Source organism: Bubalus bubalis, chromosome 7, assembly GCF_019923935.1.
Source record: "Bubalus bubalis isolate 160015118507 breed Murrah chromosome 7, NDDB_SH_1, whole genome shotgun sequence".
NCBI lineage: Eukaryota > Metazoa > Chordata > Mammalia > Artiodactyla > Bovidae > Bubalus > Bubalus bubalis.
Window position 1 is genome coordinate 58,793,131 of NC_059163.1, and position 24,305 is coordinate 58,817,435.

A 24,305-nucleotide genomic window follows, 5' to 3' on the forward strand; every position below is an offset into this window, starting at 1 on the left:
CTTCTCTACAAGGAAGGTGTTTTAAAAAATTAATGCACATTTAGTGTGCGTTATGTAGTCTATTGGACATCATTGTGTAGTCCATTCACTTTCCTCTTCTCAGCACCTGACTTGCTTGCCTCTTCATGTCTCTTCCTAAATCTGCCAACTTCTCCTCTATTTGGATGCTTCTAGAACAAAAGCACAGACCCTTACTGCTTCTAACCCACAAAGTCAGCTTTCAATCTCTTCCTTTTTTTTTTTTTTTGGCTCACTGGAGGTGTTTTATCATATTGGGTTGAATTATCCAGAAGTGCCTTTTTGTAGGTCAAAAACAATAAAATATGAACAACGATTCAATCCTAACAGATCCTGTGGACATTAAAAATGCTCCATAAACTCTTGTTAGGGTGGGGAGAGAAAGACATTAATGTAAGGGGTGAGGATTTCAAAAATGATGTCTCCTTGCTTTATGCAAGAAGAGCTAAATTAAACAATTTCGTGAAAGATTTTCTGAAGAAGGCGATGCCTCCAGCCATTACCTCTATCTACCTGTTCTTACTCAGCTTTCATTGGAAGATTCTGGGACCACTTAGCAAGCACCCTAATGTTCTTAAAGATCCTTCAAGAATATTCTTCTCAAAAAAGTGTTCAGGCTGTAGCCTCCTCCCCTGCCTCCAACCTGAGGTTCCAGTTTCTGGAAGGACTCTCAGTATTGCCGGGGACAGACTCCATCTGAAGTGTTATCAGCTGCTCCAGACTTTTCTGGGGCTGGAATCACAGCGGATCTTAACTGCATTTTTCCTGATTTGAAACAAAAGCAATTGTGCATTGCTAGAATTCAAAGGGAGGCATTCTTTGCTTATTCTAATCCATCACTTAATCCTTTGGTAGCCTCAGTGCTTTCGTCCATAAAAGCCCCAGTGATCAGTAGTACGCCTCCTGTGGGTGGGTGTGCACCTCTGATGTGTAAACGGTAAAGCACTAAACACATGTAAGATTCTGAGCCATAAACTAGCTGCCTGGCAAATATGATGTCATCAGACACTAAAGGGAAAGTGAGTTGAAATTAGTATAATGTATTAAACCAGTCCCAATAGCAATTAACCAGTTCTAATAGGAAAAAACAAGAAGGGAGAATTTTCTTTGAAATAAATATTCTACTGCATATTTCAGTGATTAAATGAAAGATGACGTAAGTTGAGATAAAACAGACATGTATCTTTGCAATAGTTTTCCAAGCAAGTTTTCTGGAAATATAGATCTCTCCATATATCTAGATACACATGTTGTTATGCCCCAAGGTGACCTTGGTGTTTCACAGTGTCTCTTTCACCTTTGCTGCTATTTGCATAGGCTATCAAGGTATCTAGGGTTATCTTTGCTCTGGGCTGAAGAGAGCCTCTCCATTCTCATGTAGAGAATGGGGGAGGTTCTTTGTGCAGTATTTATAGTTATAACTTGATCCTGTTTGCCAAGTAACCAGGTGAAAAATATTGCTCCAAAAGAGTGAGTTTGACATAACTCTTGATGAAACTGGAATATCTATGCGCGTGCTTTGGTCCAATGCTCATAAAGGAGGTCTGCTGGGGAAGCTGGACCACAGTTGGAGGGGGGAGTGCAACCTGGGCCCTGCAACCTTGCACAACCGTCATTCTGTGAATTTCCAAGGTTACCCTCTATCTTGTACAAGGCCATCTACCTTTGGAATGATTGATTTAAGGGAGCTTCAACCTTTGTTCTTTAGATTCAGTAGCTTAAAGGAGAAGTCCGCTTTTTCTTTTTGAGGCAGATAGCAGGGCCTAATGTCACTGAGAGACAGCCAGGGGCCCAATATCTCATTCTGTTCCCTCCTCTAATCTAACATAGCAGTTCTCTGATGCCACGGGAAGTCCAGACACGTGATAGGAAGCAAATAAGATAGCTGGACAACTTTAGAAACAAAGATGAAGAAGGGGTTAGGGTCCGGAAGACATGGTGGAAGGGACACAAATGGAAGGCAGTGCTTTGGATGGCATGTATTGAAGAAACCTAGTACATCACACGTGGCTGTATTTAAGGAAGGCCCAGTCATTGGTCAAAAATTAAATTTTCAAATCTGCGTATGGTTTTAGTCACATTTTGGCTGAAATATTTGCATGTGAACTATAAACTTGTTTATTGTTAAAGCTGTTAAATAAAGTATTAGCACCATTAAATAAAATTTACTTTAAAACTCCACAGAGCACATTGTTTTCATATTTCTGTTTCCCTCCCAGCTTTTAAAAATATATTTCTCAGCTAAAGTCACTCTAACATTTTCCATGTTATTTTTAGTTTTCATAATAACCTTAACAGTATGAGTTGGATGAAATATGATTTCCTTAGTCATCTCCCTCTTTTAATAAAAATTAGCTTGTTTTTCCTTTCCTGTCTCCTTTCCTCTTTCCCTCCTCCATCTCTTTTCTCTCTCTTCGTTCCTTCTTCCCTCCCTCACACCCTTTCCTCCTTCCTTTTTGCCATAATAATATAATGACTCACTTTGGTCATATAGCTTTTAGTTTGTTTGAATTATTTCCTTAAAAAAAAAAAAACAAACCCAGGAATGAGCTACCTATTTTTTTGAAATGCCTTACTTATTTCCAAATTGCTTTGCATGCATTTTGTCCTTCAGCGTGACTGTTTTTCAACCATCTACTTGGAATCATTGATTGCTCTTTTGGGGGGTAACTGGCAATCAGGAATGCTATGTAAGTGCTGCTCGCCTGCGTGGTACCACAGGGGACAGGACCTGGGTCTTGAGAGCAGGACACCTAGGCTTTGGCACTGGCCCTGCTACTAACTTTAAGGTCTTGCCTCAGTCATTTCCCTCTCAGCGGCAGTCAGGTCCCTCCTTCATTATACTGAGCTAAAAATAGACAATCCAGAATATTATTGTGAAGATAGAACAGGTGATATACTTAAAGACCTTGTGAAAACCACAGAAACCTAAATTTAAAGTACTTTAAGGGAGGAAGCTGGAAATTATTTAACTTGCTGTGGAGAACGACTGTGGGAAGTTGTGTGGGCACGACCAGTGTTTGCAGATGGCGCTCCCTGAACTCTCAAGGCTCCTGGCTGTCAGTTTTGTCCTCCTCTATTTTTGTTGCTGCTGACTGAGTTTATTCATTGTCCATTTGGGCTAGAATTAATTTCCGTTTGATTCATTTTTTCATTCACCTAGCACTTTAAAACAATTTTTTATTTTTACCCGGCACTTCTTTATATTAAGTATCAAGTTTTCTACTAGTTACAATCCTGCTCTTCTAAATTATTTAATATTCATTCATTCCACATTATTTATTGGGTGTTTAAGATATGTCAACTTTATAGTTCATTGCTAAAAAGATTGTATGACTATTATTTCCTTGAAATATATTATGTGATTGTTATTTTCTTATTATTTTTTGGACAGTCTTGAAACTCTCGGAAACAATCTTATGCTCATTATTCTTAGGAGAGAATTTAAATATTAACAAAAGTTATTACCTTTCATAAAGAAGATATTTACCCATTTAATTTCTAATGGTTTGAATTCATGTTTTGTATGGTTGGAGTAAAACAGATCATGTTAAAATTGATTTTCCTCCTATTTTCTTTTCAATCATTATATCTTCAACTTATTCTTACAAATCATTGATTGTTATCAATTTGCATAGTGTCAGGATTTCCCCATAGAAGTAATGTAAAAACTACTCTAATATATTTTTTCCTGCAAAAAAAGGTCCGATTATTGTCATAGAATTCTAATTTCAATTTTAATATTACTAGATTAAACTAATGCCTGAGCCAGAATCTAAGCCTGGCAACACAAAGAAGAAAATGTTTAGAATAAAGGCAATAATTTATTAAGGGAAGCATCTGTAGGTTTCTCCAGATATTAGGTGGGCACTTAGAAGAAATCAATATCAGTAAATTGGTACCTTACTGAAGTTCAGATTACTTGCCCAAGGAGAATATTTGCATGCCAACTTTGCAGAAGGCAGAATGACATTTTAAGTTTTCTGTTATTATTAAATTGATAATAGTGATCCTGTTAGTAATATTTTCATGCAAAAAGACTGTATCTCCAAGTATAACTGAAGCCAAAATGGCCTGGGTTGGAGACTTGAAGCCTTTCCTCAGAATTTAGAAATAAAAAGTTAAAGATAGTCAATATAGAAACCACTCTGAAAATTACAAATAATATAATTATTACAAAAGTAAAAAGAAGACCTACCACTTTGGGGCTTGCCACAAAGGCAGACTGGCTGTGAACCTAAGGAACCTAAAACTTCAGGGCTCCTCACTGGCATGAGTCCCCACGAAATGTCCTGGGTGGGGTGGAGAGCCAGACAGTTTTTGGAAACGTTTCTAATTAAGTATTTCTGATAAATTCCTTGAAGAGACCTCAGAAAATAAGGAATCTGAATCTCTAGGACTACAGTTACTCCAGTAATTTGTTGTAGTATTTTTCTCATTCTAAATAGATGTTTAATTTTGTACCAACACTTGTGTTTATGATTTTGTTTTGCTTTTTTTACCCTTTATGTAAATTTCAGGCCCATGCAACATAGATCCACTCTTGGCCTACAGGCTTCTTAAGTGTAGGGACTGTATCTATTTTGTTCACAGTTTTACAAACAGATGCTCAGGGGAGAGCGTGGCATAGAATACTTGTTGAATGAATGCCCACTATGGATCAGCTAGTTTGGTGGTGACCTGAGATACATTGTTGATAATACAGCCTCTGCAGAGCAGGTTTTATTTTTCCCATTTTAGAGAAGAAACTGAAGTTTACAGAGACTGAATAGTGATGGATCCAGGATGTGAACCCAGGCCTCTCTGAACACGATACTAAACCATCCGGTTTTCTCTATGTCCCACCAGTTCTAAACTTTGAATCTTGGGGAAAGGCCATTTGACATGAACCATGACAGACTGTTTTAAAATTACATTTTCTTTCTGCTGCACTTGGTGATTAAAAGAACTAGTCTTAGAATGAGGGTCTCACTCTTGCCTGTTGAGAATAAAATATCTATATACGTGTCTGAAATTTAGGATCATGTAGAAAGTTCATGGAGGACCTACCAGTGAATTTGGGATTTTCAGAAAACCATGCTGTTGTCCAAGTGCCCAGTACAGCATGTGACATTTATGTGTAATTCCCCTCTTTCCTAGAACTGGCAATGTTGACATTGGATATTGTCCTCACTGGTGTCAGAGGCTAAATGAATCCCCTAGGAACCATTTTACACTTGACTGCCTTGACTGAAGACGGTGATCTGTACACCATTGTCAGTGTTAGACTGAAAGGGCAGGGATGCTTTGGTTGCATAGCACTTAGCACAGCATCATCTTTGCACAAGTCTTAATTAAATAGTTCCTTAAAGGTGAGGGACTTTCATGATAGAATAGAAGAGTGTTTAAATTGCAGAATCATAGAAAATTTATAATATAAACAGTAATAAAAATAAACATATATCTAGTGCTAAACATACTGAGCTTTTTAATACACTGTCTAGGTTTGTCATAGCTTTCCTACATCACTTTGCTAACAAAGGTCCGTATAGTCAAAGCTATGGTTTTTCCAGTAGTCATGTATGGATGTGAGAGTTGGACCATAAAGAAGGCTGAGCTCTAAAGAACTGATGCTTTTGGTAGTGCTGGAGAAGGAAGGCTCTTGAGAGTCCCGGGGACAGCCAGGAGATCAAACCAGTCAATCCTAAAGGAAATCAATCCCAAGTATTCATTGGAAGGACTGATGCTGAAGCTCCAATACCCTGGCCACTTGATGAGAAGAGCCGACTCATTGGAAAAGACTCTGATGCTGAGAAAGATTGAGGGCAGGAGGAGAAGAGGGCGATAGAGGATGAGATGGTTGGATGGCATCATTGACTCAATGGACATGAGTTTGAGCAAACTCTGGGAGACAGTGAAGGACAGGGAAGCCTGGCATGCTGCAGTCCATGGAGTTGCAAAGAGCAGACACAACTTTGCAACTGAATAACAGACATTTGTGGTTCAGTCAATAAAGATACTAAGCACTATTCTAACTACTTTCCATGTCCTATCTCATTACAGTCCTCATTTAAATCTCGAGAGGTAGGTACTATTATTATTCACATTTTATAAGAGAGCAAGGGAAGAGAGGTTAGGTGGTTTGTTCGTAAGTTAAGTCAAGCTGAGGCTGTATTGCTCCAAGTTTTGTGTTCTTGCCTGCTAATTAGAGGTAGAAGATGGACTTTAGAGATCATTCGGTCTAATTCTTCAAAACTCTTTGTTACGGAAAAGATGCTGAAGCACAAGAAATAAGTAACCTGCCCAACGTATCAGTTAGTGCAAAGCTAGAATTAGAGCTAAATCCTTCAACCTCTAGGTCACTGTCATTTCTGGACATGATGTACATTAAACTATGTGCTTTCAAAACAGACATTTATATCTTAGACTCAAAGGTGATTGAACAGGCTGTGTAAATGCAAAGAGTATGTAACAGACATGGCACAAAAAGGAGGGGCAGTACACTGAGAAAGACATGTGACAGTGGGTGCCAGGAACACTTTAAGAGGACTTCCCTTGTGGCTCAGCAGTAAATTCACCTTCAATGCAAGAGAAGCAGGTTTGATCCCAGGGTTGGGAAGATTCCCTGGAGAAGGAAATGGCAACCCACTCCAGTATTCAGGCCTGGAGAATTCCATGGACAGAGGAGCCTGATGGGCTGTATAGTCCATGGGGTCGGAAAAGAGTCAGACACAACTGAAGGACTTTCACTTTCACTTTTCATCCAGCCTTACCAGCTGGGACATTATCTCAGTCCCAAAACAGAGAGTTCATCAGCATTACCTCCTGTTCTGCTTAATTATTTTTTTCCCCTTAAAGAAATTCCACACAACAGTAAAAGCAAGTTTAGAGAAATCATTTTTACTTCTTGCTTTCCTTCAACCCATGGCTATTATTTTATCCTTTTCTCCACAATTCATTCATTATGGTGATTAATTGTTTAAATTCAAGTCTATAAACACTTAACAAAACAAGGCAGCTTTGCACAGTGACACTATTGTAGCCAATTAAATTTATCTAAAGTGCAATTGTTGCTAATTGAAAACTTTTCCCAATACCCTGCTTAAAAACAAACAAAACAGCAAAAAAAGCATACAAACAAATACAAAGAGAAAACAAATAACAAGGCACTTTAGTAGGCATTTAGAAAAAATATTAACAAGATAGCTCCTGCCTTCAGGTGACCTATGACCTCTAGTAGGAGAGAGAAGTACAGAAAGAAGTAGAAGAAAAATTAGAAATAATAAAAAAAATCTTAATGTAATAATATGATTCAAAGTTTTAAAAAATGTCTGTATGTGTAGGCTTATATATAGAGAGAAATATATTTTGACATTGAACAAGCTGCTAGCATTGTTAGTTCTGGGGTATGGATTTAGGGAGTAAGAAAAGAGAAGACTGTTTATTTTTAACTTTATGTCTTTCTGTATTGTTTAAATGTTTTGTAGTAAAAATGCATTATTTTGAAATTTTAAAAAGTCAAGAGACTAGGTTGAAACAGATGTTTCCTGTCAGTGAATTTAATTGCTCTTTGCTATCACTTTTCACCTTCTCTGAAGTTCCAAAAGTCTCAAAAAAAAAAAAAAAGTGACTTAAATAAAAAGTTCTGTTCTTCTGGATTTCATTATATATTAAAGAATTTTTTTTTTTTTTTACTCCAGAATAACACGTTGATATTTAAAGGTAAAACGAGGAAGCATACAATAACATGTGATTACCAGGTAAAATGAACTGATAACAGTAAACCCAATCCTTTATTTAAGACTCAGTCACAGAATCTCTGGTCAAGATATGATGCTATAGAGAACCAATGAATGGATTCCTCAAAAATACTAAAGGATCCTGGTTTTCACCAGCCTCAAGGCTCCCCCAATTTTTAGGCAGCACTATTAGAACACCCAGGAAGTCACTTTCATTACTTCTGTGATTCACTATTTATTGGTTAGTAAGTTAGAAGGTTCTAGTCTATTCTCAGTGTCCCTCTGCTTTTCAGCAACAGAATAGCTGTTAATGTCCAATAATTTTAATTACTCCTTTTTCTTTTAATATAAGCTATTTTCTAATACTGAGTTTTCTCAGTAAGATTTTTTGTGTGCAATTAAATGACACATGTATTATATTATAAACTAGTATAATGTTTCCCTCAGTTCATAGTTTCATCGTATTCACTGTTTCCGTTAGTTACAATATTTTCAATCTCCAGTTGGGCCTAATTTTCCATGTATGAGAGCATTCATATCAAATCAAGCTGTTTAAATATGATCACAATGTTATTCTCTGAACATTTATAATTACATTTATTTAAACCTGTTAATCATTCACTGAAGTATAACTTTTTCTACTTAATGATTAGAAAAGGTAAACACTGGTCTCTTGAGGGTTTTAAAATACCAACTGTCCTCTACAAATAGTTTTTTTACTAGACTCTTCTGTCAAACAATGGTATTCTGGTTATTGAAACTCTTTGACAATTCTTATCCAAAAGCTGTTTTAACCTTGTATTCAAATTTGATTAGAAACATTGTTAAGAATACTATTTTTAACTTGCTTGATCGCTATTTCCTATATCTTGTTAGATGTGTCTTAGTTGTTAGATGTGTCTAATAAAGATGAGTTGGGATTATAATATAGGTACTGTGGCGTTCCCTGGTGGCCTAGTGGTTAGGATTCTGGGTTTTCACTGCCATGGCCCGGGTTCAATCCCTGTTGGGAAACTGAAATCCTGCAAGCTGCTCAGTGAGGCAAAAAAAAAAAAAATATATATATATATATATATATAATATATATATACACATATTTGTGTACATATAATGTTTTATATATATACCATGCATTAGCTAATTAAATGAATAATTATGTTAACATTTTTAAACTTTAGATGGTATTGCCAAAGGCACACATATATGAGTAAATAGCACTTTAATGGGACATTAAAGTTCTGACAAATAAAAATTAAAATCATGGGACAAATAATAAACCTTATGATTAATGCACGCATTAGGGATAAACTGTTCATAGATTTTGTGGACAAATAAAACACATAGCTAGATTGTTTTGGTCTTTAAATAAGCAAGGTGAAGTCAAATATCTATCAAGTCTGCATCAACACAAGTGGCTGCCATGGGGTTGTAGGCTGTAAATTGTTCTTTTTTGCTGAGGCTAGGTAGCTGATTCATGTCACCTAACTTGCTAACTTGTATTCAGACCGATGAAATTTAAATTTTGGATCTGACACTTATTGTGAGTTTAAAAAAAAATGCATTTGTATAGTTGTGTAATCTCACAATTATACAAAATACAAATTTCTGTGGGCTTCAGTTTCATCAACTATAAAATGCCTATAAGAATACCTACCTGGCAGGGTTGATGTAAAACTTAAATGAGATAACATATGAAAAGCGGGGAAGGAAATGGCAACTTAGTATAGTTTCTGACACAATAATAGGTATGCAATAAAATAGTTTTATCATAATAGCTATTAAGAATAGTATAATAGAATATAAAAAAGTTATCTGTAATAATTGTCTCAAGTGCCCATTTTAAGAATTCAAACCAGTTTCTGTCCTTTATCCCATTTCTGTGTTATTTTTCCTTTGTTTTGTTTTTGGTGTTAGAAGGGAAGTGGTGGAAGGTAGCAAGTTAGTTTTTTTTAATGTTCTCATGGACAGAAAAGCTTGGGCAAGTTTTTTAGCTAGCAGATTGAACAAAAAGTAATTTTAATATATTGTTGTCTTGCAACCCAACTTTAACAAGGGAGCTTTTAAAAATTCCTTTCTTTTTTCCATGGAAAAAACCATTTCAGATGATCCTTGAAGGTTTTGCTTCTCTGTAACCAAGACAAGCTAAAAAGTGCTCCTGCTAGAAACTCCATTTTGAAATATTATGCTTAGTTTTCAAAATATTGGTGGGAGGCTGGGCTGAAGAGATTTAAAAATGACATTTAATCTATTTAAATGTGCCTACCAAACAGGGCAGCCTTCTTGTTCAAGAAAACAGTTGCAGCCGTCTGTTGCCAAAGAAGGCTTAGCTATAAATCATGTGAATGATGGCTTTTTCACAGCTGTTTCTACAGTTTTAGCACTAAATTTTGGTTAGGAATTTTGACAGAATCCTTAAGAAGCGTACGATGTAAAGATGACTGTTTTCTTTTCAAAATACAAAATAATCTCTTTACTTTCTTTATGTATTTTTTGCTTTTATTTTTATTTTTTGCTTTTAATTGTGAAAATTGTCATAACACATAAAGGTAGAAGAATAGTATAATGACCCCTGAAAACACATCACTCAGTTTTAAGAGCTGTCAACATTCTGTACCTTGTTTTGAGATGGGCTTTCAATGTAAACTTTTTAATAGAAGCAGGTATACACAATGAATTTGCATGTTCTGAAAAGACAATATGTTTATGCCAGTATCTGGCTTGGTGTGTGTGTGTGTGTGTGTGCGTCTGAAACCACTTTTATTCAATTACAATTTTAAATCCTTTATGGGGCAAAGCAGATTTTCCTTAAATAAAAAATAATCAGTTGAATTATTTATTGAATACCTAATACATATGCAGCCTTGTGTGACCTTCTCTGAGGGAATGACGCCAGTAAATGCCAAGACAGAGTTCCTCAAAGAGGTGGAAAAATAGGGCATAAATCAAGTCGTATTCCAGGCTCAGGAACAAACTGGTGAGGCCTTGACCTCAAGTAGAGTTTCCCAACATATCTTGTCCTGAAAGCCTCTTTCACAGTATTAAGCAATCTCTTGAGCCCCTGAGGAATTTAAAGATATCATTTCATCATTTGTGTGTGGTATACAAACAAGTGTTGACCTATATTTTCTTTTATGTAATTCTATTTCCTAAAGATTGTACTGAAAAGTTTATTTCAAATAAATTTAAAATATTCAGAAAATAAAATATGAATATTTAAAATACTCGTACATAAAGATAAATATTGGCATTTTCCCATTTAATGAATAGTTTTATGTTACTAAAATTATTTTAACTACATAATAAAATGTATTTTATGACACATTTTTAAATGACACACTGTGTTTGGTATTAGGACTGAAAAAAGTGAAAAGTGAAAGTGAAGTCACTCACTCGTGACTGATTCTTTGCGACCCTGTGGACTGTAGCCTGCCAGGCTCCTCCATTCATGGGATTTTCCAGGCAAAAATACTGGAGTGGGGTGCCATTTTCTTCTCCAGGGGATCTTCCTGACCCATGGATCAAACTCAGGTCTCCTGCATTGCAGGCAGAGTCTTCACCCTCTGAGCCACAAGGGAATCCCACTGAATATATACTCAAATACAGAATAAAATTTACATATTCATCATGGTTTTCCAAGGCTGGTACATCTATATCTTTTTGTATGGAATGTGATATTGGGCATAACAAAGATGAACATTTTTTTATTTTAAATGTCACATATTTAAGGATATTAGAAAACACTGGTCTTTCATATATAATAGGATGTAAGATATCCTTTCAAAATAAACTTTTTTTCACTTTCTTTTTTTCTGGCCAATCATCTTATGGGATTTCAGTTACCCAACCAGGGATTGAACCCTGGGCCATGGCAGTGAAAACACCAAATCCTAACCATTAGACCCCCAGGAGACTCCCCTCAAAATAAATATTTTTAAAGAAAAAATAATTAATAATACATGTGGTACTTGGGTATACAAACAAGCCAGCAAAAAGCCACCACGAAGTAATGCTTTGTGAAACACAAAGTTATGGCATCAAAAATTGATAAATATTAATATATTTATAATATTGCTTCTATAACATTTTGTCTGAATTCTTGAATTTTACTCTTAAAAAAGAACAAGTGTGCAAAAATTAAGTTTATTGTTTTGTTCATAAATAACTATATAAGAGAAATGGGTTGGGGCAACTCTTTCAAGTATTTTACAAATAGCACAAAACTAGTAGGAACAGTCTTTATTCCCAACGTGTGAAAAGCCAAACTAGATACAATCATCAATGTTATTTTCTCATTTAATATTTTTTAAAGCATCATTTGTTCTCCAAAATCATCCTGGTATGCTATAAATTAGGGTCTGTGTATGGGACTTAACAAGTCTGGTGAAAATCTCCTTGAGGTGATTCTGTAAAACTGAGACAATTGTATGTCCCTCATATTGATTGTATTTCAAAGTTGCTGTTCTTTACGTTTCACATCTTTAACCAGTTGACAATTTATAACTTTAAGTCAGTGGTTTTCAAGAGAGGGAAGGGGGGGAAATTTTGCATCCCCCCTCAACTCCAGGGGACATTCAATAATGTCTGGAGACAATTTTGGTTGTAACCCTGGGGACAAGCATGCCACTGTCATCTAGGGGATAGAGGCCAGGAATGCTGCTAAACATCCTACAAAGCACGGGACAGCTCACGTGGAGGAAGAATTATTTGGCCCAATATGTCAACAGCACCCAGGTTAAGAAATCCTGGTACTATGTACACAGTACACATCTATGACAGATAGTAACTTAAAGCCATGAAATGATCAGAACTATCATAGAAGCTGGCAGTATTTAGTGGTGTAATAAACTGAAGGAGTTACCATCTTATGAGCAACCTCATATCCCCCACCTCCCTGTATGTTTACTCAGAGGCTCTCAAATATTTCATTTTAAGGTGGGGGAGGGGAGTAAAATTCATATATTTAAATTATTTTGCATATTTGTTGATTTACAGATAGAATAAAAACAGATACCATTACTGACTTCATTAACATGAAAACTTGGCGCTTTGCTGCTCTGAGGCATGCGTGCATAGGCCAAACAGGCTAGAATCATGTCTCTGGGATTTTAAAATCTGATTTTGGGACAGAACTCTTTCCTCTACAAAGGAGAGTATGGGGCAAACCCACAAGAAGAAATGAACAAGAGAGACTAAGATAAAGGGCTTGTGAGGGTGTCCTAGTTACTGGGTCCATTCATCCCTGTGATTTGGTTACAGGAAATTACTCATTTTTACTTAAGTCAACTTGAGTTAGGTTTCTGTCTCTTGCAACCAAGAATCCTAACTTATAAAACACACCACTGAATAAATATAAGCAATATTTCAAGAATTAGCTAGAATGCAATGAAATACGAATTTTGAACCTGTGGTTGGTTCTTTGATTACAAGGTATAAGATAGAAATCCCAAACCATTCATTCCACAGTATTAATACCTAGCTGCTGCTGCTGCTGCTGCTAAGTCGCTTCAGTCATGTGCGACTCTGTGCGACCCCATAAACGGCAGCCCACCAGGCTCCCCCGTCCCTGGGATTCTCCAGGCAAGAACACTGGAGTGGGTTGCCATTTCCTTCTCCAATGCATGAAAGTGAAAAGTGAAAGGGAAATCGCTCAGTCGGGTCCGACCCTCAGCGACCCCATGGACTGCAGCCTACCAGGCTCCTCCGTCCATGGGATTTTCCAGGCAAGAGTACTGGAGTGGGGTGCCATTGCCTTCTCCGTTAATACCTAGCATGTGCCTAATATTCTGTGTTAGGTGCTGGAAACGTAAAACACATCAAACACAGTCTCTCCTTGCAAAGAACTCTCAGGCTGGTCGAGGGAGATGGAAAAATACCACATGAAAAGAGTGCTGTGATAGAAGCAAACATGTCTTATTATGGGAACCCTCAGGAGGGGCACTAACTCTGATGAGTCGAGAACTTAGAAGTGGAGACTGCCGAAATTGAGTCTTGAAGGACATTAGATGGATAAAGCAGGGAGTTAGAAGGGCATTCTAGCTGGATAGAGCGCTAGTAGACTTAGCACGCGAAGAAGGCAATGGCACCCCACTCCAGTACTCTTGCCTGGAAAATCCCATGGACGGAGGAGCCTAGTGGGCTGCAGTGCATGGGGTCACTAAGAGTCGGACACGACTGAGCGACTTCATTTTTACTTTTCACTTTTATGCATTGGAGAAGGAAATGGCAACCCACTCCAGTGTTCTTGCCTGGAGGATCCCAGGGATGGGGGAGCCTGGTGCTGCTGCTAAGTCACTTCAGTCATGTCCGACTCTGTGCGACCCCAGAGATGACAGCCCACCAGGCTCCCCCGTCCCTGGGATTCTCAAGGCAAGAACACTGGAGTGGGTTGCCATTTCCTTCTCCAATGCATGACAGTGAAAAGAGAAAGTGAACTCGCTCAGTTGTGTCCGACTCTTAGCGACCCCATGGACTGCGGCCTACCAGGCTCCTCCGTCCGTGGGATTTTCAAGGCAAGAGTACTGGAGTGGGGTGCCATTGCCTTCTCCAGGGAGCTTGGTGGGCTGCCGTCTAAGGGGTCGCACAGAGTCGAACACGACTGAAGCGACTTAGCAGCAGCAGCAGCAGCAGCAGCAGACTTAGCTCGCACGCACAGAGGCTTCGTGAAGAGGAGTAAGTGAAGTGAAACGAAGTCGCTCAGTCGTGTCCGACTCTTTGCGACCCTATGGACTGTAGCCCACCAGGCTCCTCCATCCATGGAATTTTCCAGGCAAGAGTACTGGAGTGGGTTGCCATTTCCTTCTCCGTGGAGAGGAATAGTAGCGTAAAATTAAGACCCTCTTGGGCTTCTGGGGTGGCTCAGACGGTAAAGGATCTGCCCGTGATACCAGAGCCCTGAGTTCGACCCCTGGGTCAGGAAGATCCCTTGGAGAAGGGAACGGCTACCCACTCCAGTATTCTTGCCTGGAGAATCCCATGGACAAAGGAGCCTGGTGAGCTACAGTTCATGGGGTCACAAAGAGTCGGACACGACTGGGCGAGTTTCCCTTTCACAAAGCGCTCCTAGTACTGCGTTATTACGGAGTGTAGAGTACTAAGGGTTAGCGTTACTGATGGGGACAGGAGTGTGGCCAGGAGGGAGGAAATGGAGGCTGGGGTTGTGTCTTGAAGATCTTGTGAAAACTTGGGACTTCATTCCTAAAACTTTGGAAAGCCACTAATGGATTTTATGCAAAGGAGTGACATGATGCTTGAAATGTCATTGTATAAACAGAGATGATAATAGGTACCTGGGAAGGTTGTTGTGAAAATCATAGAAAATATTTAAAGCTATGATTACAGTGCTTAGAGATGGTCAAGGCCAAAGAATGCACCCTCTTTGTGTCCAAATGTTAAAAACTCAGAGTGGAGCATCTATTAGTAGGTATCATTGTGGCAGATTTTTACCTGAGACTTAGCTTGCTCTAAGGTAATCCCCAGATATTCAGTAAAGTGAAATCTAGATTCCAGGTCAGTCTCAGGACTGGCTAGACCATTCAGGTTTCCTGCAAACCAGAACATTTAAGACTGAGCTGGTGTTTTCAACATCATCCTGGAACTAGGCTACAAAGAGCCACTGTGAAATCTTTTCAGTACCTGAGGACTGGGGAATAAAGTGGTCTATAAATGACTTATGAATTTAGTTTTATATTAGTTGTTTTTTTTTAACTCAATAAATGTTCTTGGACAAAAAACTAAGCCTAAAGAAATGCTTCTTCTGGGTCACAAGTTGGCATAATAAGGGAGAAATACTTCATTGCAACATAAAATATCAAATGAATCTTTTCTATGTTAAAGGAAGGGGAGAGAGGGGGTAAATGAGAAAATCTAGTTCACCCTGGGCTGTCAAACTATTGCGAGATTTCTCTCTGGTGCTATAAGTCACTGGGTTATGCAGTAGATTTCACTTTCTGACTGATTGCAAGGGACCCCTCATGCTCCTTATGTAGGTCAGTGATTTAGAAACGTAAAGGGATAAAAGTAATTATTTGGAAAATAATTAAAATGTAATCCTTTTATTTTAAACAACAAAATTTATCTTACTATCTAATTTTATGTTAAAGACAGAGTTTATTTCAAATTACAGAAAAATGAAAAATATCTGAAAATATAGCTTTGATAGAATAAGTTTGGAAACAGTATCTATTTGTTAATTAAAACTTTTTTTCTGTGTGTTTTTATCAGATAGTTTTTAGGGCTTTAAATTAACCACTGAAACATATTCTTCATGATAATTCTAATTGTTAACATTTTTCCAGGTAGGTGACCAAAAACTTTTTAACAATTTAGAATATTTTTCTTTATAAAAAGGTTAAATAAGCATATATGCACATGTGTATATTTGCATAGAAAGCTTTATAAAGACTATATGAGATACTAACAGTAGTTTCCTTGAGTTTGGGATTATCAGGTGCAGAGGGAGGGATAAATTTAACTTTCACCTTATATTCCAATTTACACAAACATGTATTATTTTAATAATTTAAAGAACTAAATAAAAGGAATATTTTTCTAAAATATATATGCATAATCTTCATAGTTAATAGCTGTATGCTTTCTCCCCTTTGAGGTCTGTTTACCAAATCACAGTATACCCATACATTAATATTTGTTCTGTATACAAGTACAGTCAAAGATACCTAAATGACCTTGAGATTGTAATGCAATATGTTAACTGAACTGCAAGGGCATGTGTGACTGAAACATAGTGCAATGCACATGTATAATAATCCAAAAAGTTCAAAAAGGAAAGAAGGGTTAACAGGTATTTTTGTATGTGAAAATTTAGACATGGAGTAATTTTATGTTCCTATACATTTTTCTGTTTCTATATATTTAACATTTGATTATTAAAACATCAAATTACTTCTCCTAGCACATTATGAAACCCTACTAGTAAAGCTTTTTTCATTTTCAAAATGTAGCAGGTGTCCAGAGTAATTTATTTTTTCCAAGTAAACTATTTAGATTAAAAATTGAAGCCTGATTCTAGATATTAGCCTCAATGTAAGACAAAACTCTTGAAAATTCCTGAAAGATTGCTCTTTTAAAAATATTCTTAATATAGATATTCTGTGTTTAATAATGTTGTAATTTATAAATTCCATGGTCACAACAGCTCATTTTACTCTGTAATGGTGGGCAACTTATTTAATCTCACTAAGCTTCAGTTTCCTCATCTTTAAAATGGGGACAATAAAGGACCTAGTTCATAAGGTTATTATGAGGATTAAATATGATAATACATATAATATGCTTAATGTCATTTGTGGTAAATAATAAGCTCTCAATAAATATTAGCTATTTTTTGCTTACACTTCACTATTCTTTTAATCATTTTAGCATTTCCCAACATAAACTCTAGGTTTTGAAATATACTCCTTTAAAACACTTAGTAGAGCATTTTCTTTCCAGTTGTTATATTACTAGTTTAATTTTAACTCCTAGAACAAATAGTCTCATCTTTTCTGCCATGTAACACAAAATCAACTGTGGAATACATTTATTTCAATTCTTGCATTTAATATGTATTATCAGTTAGCTAACATTTATCTACCTCATTATTGCTAAATATCACTAAGAATAGCAATATCAACAACAAATACATGTTTGAAATGGTCATGCCTTAACATTAAGTTCTGAATTGGTTGCATATGGTCAGAAAAAGGGTTTCAACAATTAAATTTATGAAGGACTGGCTTTCCACAGAATGAAAGTAAACTCATATTCTTTCTGATGTATAGCTGTAGATTTAAGAATAGTTAATTTAAAAAGTGCAATATTTAAGGAAAATAATTGGGTTAATACAGTAATATTAGCTTAGGTAAATAAAACATGCTCTACCTTAAGTATGAAATCTGAGGATAGAACTTGTGAATTAGACTAAAATTAGTTGAGCTGATTTCAATAAAAAGTTATTTAAAGGAAACATACATTTTCATAGAGTTTCTTTTAAACTCCTGCTCTTTATATTCTGAAAGTATACTATGAAGTCAGCTGTACAGTACCTTGATCAGGTTGTGTCCCACGGTGTAGACAGCTGCTAAATTTCCCTTCTCTCCAGGAGCATGGATACCAGTCCCATACCCATGCCAAGCGACTAGATATGGGTTGTGAATTGTAATCCAATATTTGACACGGTCCCCAAATGTCTGGAAACAGTATGTGGCATAGTCATTGAAGAAATCTATTATGGTTTCATTTTTCCACCCTCCATATTTTTCCTGGAGTGCCAAAGGCAAATCCCAATGATATAAAGTAACCATAGGTTCAATGTTTCTAAGTACCAGAGCATTGAGAAGAGTATCATAATACTGGAGACCTTTTGCGTTGACAGCTGATACTATTCCACTTGGGAAAAGCCTTGGCCAGGAAATTGAAAATTGATAGAAAGAAACACCTATAAAATCCAGGGCTGATAAGTCCTTTTCCAGAAAAATGTAACTGTCACTGGAACTATTCGTGCTGTTGACATTTTTAAGGTCAGTATGGATGAACTGATCCCATATAGAAGGTCCTTTTCCGTCTGCCTTCCAATTTCCTTCCACTTGAAATGCTCCAGTCCCAACGCCCCAGAAAAAGTTTTTAGGAAAAGTGTCATAGAGAAACAGCTGACTTTCATTTACCGGACTGAAATTAGGATTTTTAGACCATATAGTTCTTCCGTCTCCAGAGAATCCAGTAACAGCTCGTAGGAGGATAAACGCTGACAGGATGACAGATCTTTGCAGTCCCCCGCTGGACATTGTTTTCCTATAGCGTATGTTTCTTTCATCGGTGCTGAAGAAAATCCATTCATTCCCTGGAGATCATGCCGCACAGCCTGGCTTCATTTGCCACTAACTGCTCGACTGTCTTATCAACGCTTCAGTAAAAAAGCTTGTGATTGTAAAGCTCTGTCAATGATTAGCTTGAACTGTGAGACTTAGGATGGGTCAGGGAGAGCAACGTAATTTGAGGGAGGTGGCTCTATTGCACTCACCAGCATGTTGCCTTCTCTCTTATTATTGCAAAAATTATATGGAAATGCATCAGTGACAAATAGTTCAAATGTGTAACTTATATACAAACAAGGAAGAAAATGCCATAGTTTCTTTGTCGCCTTTCATAGTGATGCAAATCTTTTCTGGCTGTTTTGGACATTATTGAGTAAAGTGTATACCTTTTCTATTTTTGTAGGTTTTGAGTGGTAATTTTATGTTTCACATTTCAGAAAAAGCAATTTTATGGACAAATAAACAGCATTCCTATATGCCAATAATAAAGAATTAAAAAACATAAGATATTATACGTCCATGAAAATTACAACACATTTAAGAATAATCTTATTAACTACTGTTTATTTTAAGAAAAATTTTAAAATGCATTTATAAATTAAAAAATGAAGGAAAAAACATACAGCACTTTCTGGGTGGAAACATTGAATAATTTCCAACTTAATTTATACATTTAATTCACTTTTCACCAAAGTCCTCTGATCCCAAATTTTAGTTCAACAAAATTATTGTGGAAATTCATTTAAAGAATAAATACACAATAATTACAAAAAAAACTGAAAAAATAGTGATGCTGTGTACTACCTTCAGATATGAAAACATAAAGAAAAATTTAAAGAGCATTGTCTGGAATAAGGATAAGTATAAATAAGTATTGCACAGAACTTATAGCCTCCAAATGACCTTGGTTATTTGGTCATTAGTTAAAATTTTAAAAATTTGAAGCATTACATACTAGTGAGAGGCAGAGTGGTTCATGGTGTGGCCTCTAGAGTTAGACTGCCTGAGTTTAACAGTTGTGTGGCTGAGGACAAGTTTTTCAGCTTTCTGCACCTCCGTTTCTTTTCATGTACAATAAGGCATAATAATAGTATCAACTACCTGAATTATTGTGAGATAATACATGTAAAGCACTTTGAATAGACACACATAGTAAGTGCTCAATGGACATCATTCTTATTTCTATGTGAAAAGTGATGATTATTTCAGAAAGTGGTGCAAGGATTTAGCATAGAGGACACTAAGTTCTGGCTCCTGCCTACATGTCTAGCTTCATTTCTCATCCATTAACGACACGCAACCCCCTTCCCTGCAGCGGTAACAGCCTTTAATGAGCTGTGCACACGTCCACTGCCCCCACCCCTGTGCCTTGGTCTGTGTGCTCTCTGCATAGATGTGCTCTCCCCGCTTCAGTTAGCTCAGGTCTACCCGTTCTTCAAAACTTCAGTACGTTTTCTGGAAAGCCTTTCTGACTCCCCCATTGGATTTTATTTTTTTTAATTATTTTGTTTATTAATTTATTTTTGGCTGTGCTGGGTCTTTGCTGTTGCTTGGGCTTTTCTCTAGCTGTGGCGAGCAGGGACTACTCTCCAGTCGCGGCGCACGGACTTCTCCCTGGAGCAGCTTCTTTTGGTGTGGAGTCCAGGCTCTGCAGTGCGCGGGCTTCAGTAGCTGTGGCGCACAGGCTTATTTGCTCAGTGGCATGTGGGATCTTCTCAGATCAGGGATTGAATCTGTACCCACCTGCATCGTCAGGTGGACTCGTCACCTCCTTATTTTATTTATTTTTAAATTTAGATTTTAAGAAGGTTTTAGCTTATTGGCCCTCTCCTGAAAAAAATCTTCAGTCACTGCAGGTAAAGTCACTCCATCTGTAGAACCTATTCCACCTGTTGTCCAGGCTGCAGCTCGCTATTTGCCAGTGTCACCCTTGGCCCTACAGTCCTGACTTCATTCTGTGCCTGCATTCCTTTGGCTGCTTTCCTGAGGTATGCTTCTTTTCATACAGGCCACATCTTGCAAGTCTGTGTCTGGGTTCATTTTGGGGGATGTAATCTAAGGAACTGTAAATCAACTGTCTTGTCACCATAAAATGGGTTCTTAATCCAAATACCAAGATGACATCTGGTGTGGTTTTATACATTTTAGCTAGTTTTTCCTGACTTTCTGTCTTAGGCACTGCTGTGTCCCCAGGGTGAGGGACATTTGTTTCTACTGAGGCAGTGGTTTGGTCATGAACTTCCTGGTCCAGATGGTTACAGTGACATGCATGATGGAAGCTGATCCTCAGGCAGGTCAGGAGGAAAAATAGCCACTCTGGTTTGATTTAAGTGAATATTCTCTGTGTTCCCATGGCAGCCCATGTTTTCGCTGTTATGACACTTAACATAGACTACATTTATCTGTATCTTTTGTTTGACTGTAATCTCTGTCTTTTAAAAACAAGAGCCATTACTGTTTGGTTCCCTGTTGAATATCTGGGGCCTAAACTTGTGTTGAATGAAGGCATGTAGCAATGATAGACTATGCATACCTCTATCACTGCATTTATCAGGTAATCCCAGAACTGTTTGTCTCTCTTACTAGACTGTAAGAATATCTCTTATTTAAATTTTTATCTTATCAGAGTAAATGCTTAATCATTGTCTGTTAAATGAATGGAGTTGATGCAATTAGTTCCCTATTTTAAAATTAAAATTTCCTAGGTCTTGAGACAAAATTGACATATAGGGCTTCCCATATGGCGCAGTGGTAAAGAATCCACCTGCCAATGCAAGAGATGCAGGAGATGCAGGTTTGATCCCTGGATGGGGAAGATCCCCTGGAGTACGAAATGGCAACCCACTCCAGTATTCTTGCCTGGGAAATTCCATGGACAGAGGAGCCTGGTGGGATACAGTTCAAAGTGTTACAAAGAGTCAGATATGAATAAGCAACTGAGCACATATGCACACAAGTGATATATAACATTGTTTTAGTTTAAGGTGTACAAATAATGATTTGATATATGTATATATTATGAAATGATTACTAAAAATTTTTTTAATGTAATAATTCAGAACCTCATAAATATATTTATTTCAAAAAATACAGCCACAGAAATTTAAGATGGTAAATTTTATGTTATATGTATTCTACCACAATAAAAAATATATATACATAGGGAATTTCCTGGCAGTCCAGTGGTTAGGACTCTACACTTTCATTGCTGAGGGCTCAGGTTCAATCCTTGGTCGTGGAACTAAGATCCCATAAGCCACATGGTCCCACAGAAATCTAGAAGGAAACAGAAGTAAAAATGAAATTATATAAACATATGGTTTATAGGATGATATATATATTTGAGCATACATAATTTATAATTAAAATATTTGAAAAAATAAAAAATTGAAAAGCTAATAACAAACTTGAAAAATGAGCAAATCTAGAAAGCTAATGGCCAACTTTTTATTATATAAGTAATTCATTGCAAATCAATAAGAAAAATAAATCAAATAAATGGGTAAACTACATGAGTAAAAAATATACAAGACAGGAAATTGTAACTGTGTAGCTAATGAAAAAATTTTAATGACTGGTAATTAAAAGCACTTACAAAAATTACTATACAACATTTTCTTTTATAAAATTATCAAAAATATACGTAAGTAATAAAAATCAACATTAATGAGGTTGTAAGATGTTGCTGATTAGAATATAAATTTGCACAATACTCATGGAAAACAATTTTTAATATTTCATGAATCTTAGATTTTATTCTCTCTTTGAATCTAGTGATCTCTGAAGTATAATAAATTAATTAAAAATACATAAAATGCTGTGTGTGCAAATATATTTATAGCAGCATTATTTATGACAGAGGGAAATTAGAAATAATTTAAAGATTCATTCATAGGGGAATAATTACCTAAAGCATGAAATGTCCATTTGATGAAATGTTTATCATTAACGTTTTCAAAGAATATGTAGTAACATTAAAATATTGAAGATAAAAAAAAAAACTGAAAAAAATCCAGGCAATAAAATGAATAATCAGTATGATTATAATGATGTAATAAAAACTATAACCAATACTTAGAATTATAAGAAAATACCCACATTTTTGTCTTCCCTGGTTCATTGGTAATAAATCTGCCTGCAGTGCAGGAGACATGGGTTTGATCTTTGGATCAGAAGACCTTCTGAAGAAGGAAATGGCAACCCACTCTGGTATTCTTGCCTGGGAAATTCCATGGACAGAGAAGTGTGGTGGGCTGCAGTCCGTGGGGCCGCAAGAGTCGGACATGACTTAGCAACTAAACAACAATAACAACAACAACCCACATTTTTTACCATATTGCATTTGGTAATATATCATATCATATCACACCATTTCTTGGTATTTCCCCAAATGAATTAAAAATTTATGTCCACACAAAAACATGCACATAAATGTTTGTAGAAGCTTTATCCATAATTGCCCAAAATTGAAAGCGATGTCATTCAATGAATGGGTAAACAAAGCTGTGGTAAATGGAATATTATTCAGTGATAGGAAATGAGCTATCAAGCCAGGAAAAGACATAGAGGAGCCTTAAATGCACATTACTAAGTGAAAGGAATGAATCTGAAATGGCTACATACTGTATGATCCAAACTATATGATAAGCTGTAAAAAGATTATTGGTTGCCAGGTACTGGGGAGAGGAAAGCATGACTAGGTGGATTGCAGGGGATTTTTAGGGCAGTGAAATAAGTATTCTGTAGGGTCCTGTAATATTGAGCCCGTTAATCAGAACGTATAGAATGTACAACATAAAGAGTGAATCTCAATATAAACTACAAACTTTAGTTAGTAATAATATATCAATATTAGATTATCAATTATAATAAATATACCACGCTAATGCAAGATGTTAAATATGGGGAAAATGTGGGGGAAGGGAGTGAAGCAATTTATGGAAACTTTGTAACTATAATTGCTCAAGAAAAAGTATTAATTAAAAAATAGGTTGTTAACAAAGACTAGGTTTTGAAGTGTATACTGAGCATTTTTTAAGTTAATTTGTTTAATTAACTATAGTTGGTTTACAATATTGTGTTAGTTTTAGGTATACAACTTCAGATTCTTTTCATTACAGATTATTAGAATATATTGAATATAGTTTCCTGTGCTAAAATGTAAATCTTTGTTGTTTACCTATTTTATATACAGTGGTATGTATCCCACCCCTTTTCCCTTTGGTAACCATAGGTTTGTTTTCTATGTCTCTGAGTCTGTTGCCGTTTTGTAAATAAGCTCGTTGTGTCATCTTTTAGATTCTACAAATAAGTGATAGCATATGGTATTTGTTTTTCTGACTTACTTCACTTTGCATGATGATCTCTAGATCCTCCTGTGTTCCTGCAAATGGTAATATTTCATTCCTTTTTATGGCTGAATAATATTCCACTATATTACTCATTCAGTTCAGTTCAGTCGCTCAGTCATGCCGACTCTTTGTGGCCCCATTGACTGCGGCATGTCAGGCTTCCCTGTCCATCACCAGCTCCCACAGCTTGCTCGAACTCATGTCCATTGAGTCAGTGATGCCATCCAACCATCTTATCCTCTGTCATCCCCTTCTCTTCCTGCCTTCAATCTTTCCCAGCATCAGGGTCTTTTCCAATGAGTCAGTTCTTCACATCAGGTGGCCAAAGTATTGGAGCTTCAGCATCAGTCCTTCTGATGAATATTCAGGACTGATTTTCTTTAGGATGGACTGGTTTGATCTCCTTG

At 36.6% G+C, this 24,305-nt stretch overlaps 1 protein-coding gene across 1 annotated transcript in view; it reads right to left on the reverse strand.

Annotated features, from left to right (window-relative positions):
- KLB (klotho beta) overlaps nt 1-18,709 on the reverse strand; it is a 36,879-nt gene extending 18,170 nt beyond the window's left edge. The window contains exon 1 of the mRNA XM_006066138.4: nt 17,780-18,709. Within this exon, the coding sequence (XP_006066200.4) occupies nt 17,780-18,517 (738 nt within the window). The 5' untranslated portion in view covers nt 18,518-18,709. The remainder of the gene's footprint in view (nt 1-17,779) is intronic.
- Nucleotides 18,710-24,305: the final 5,596 nt, after the last annotated feature.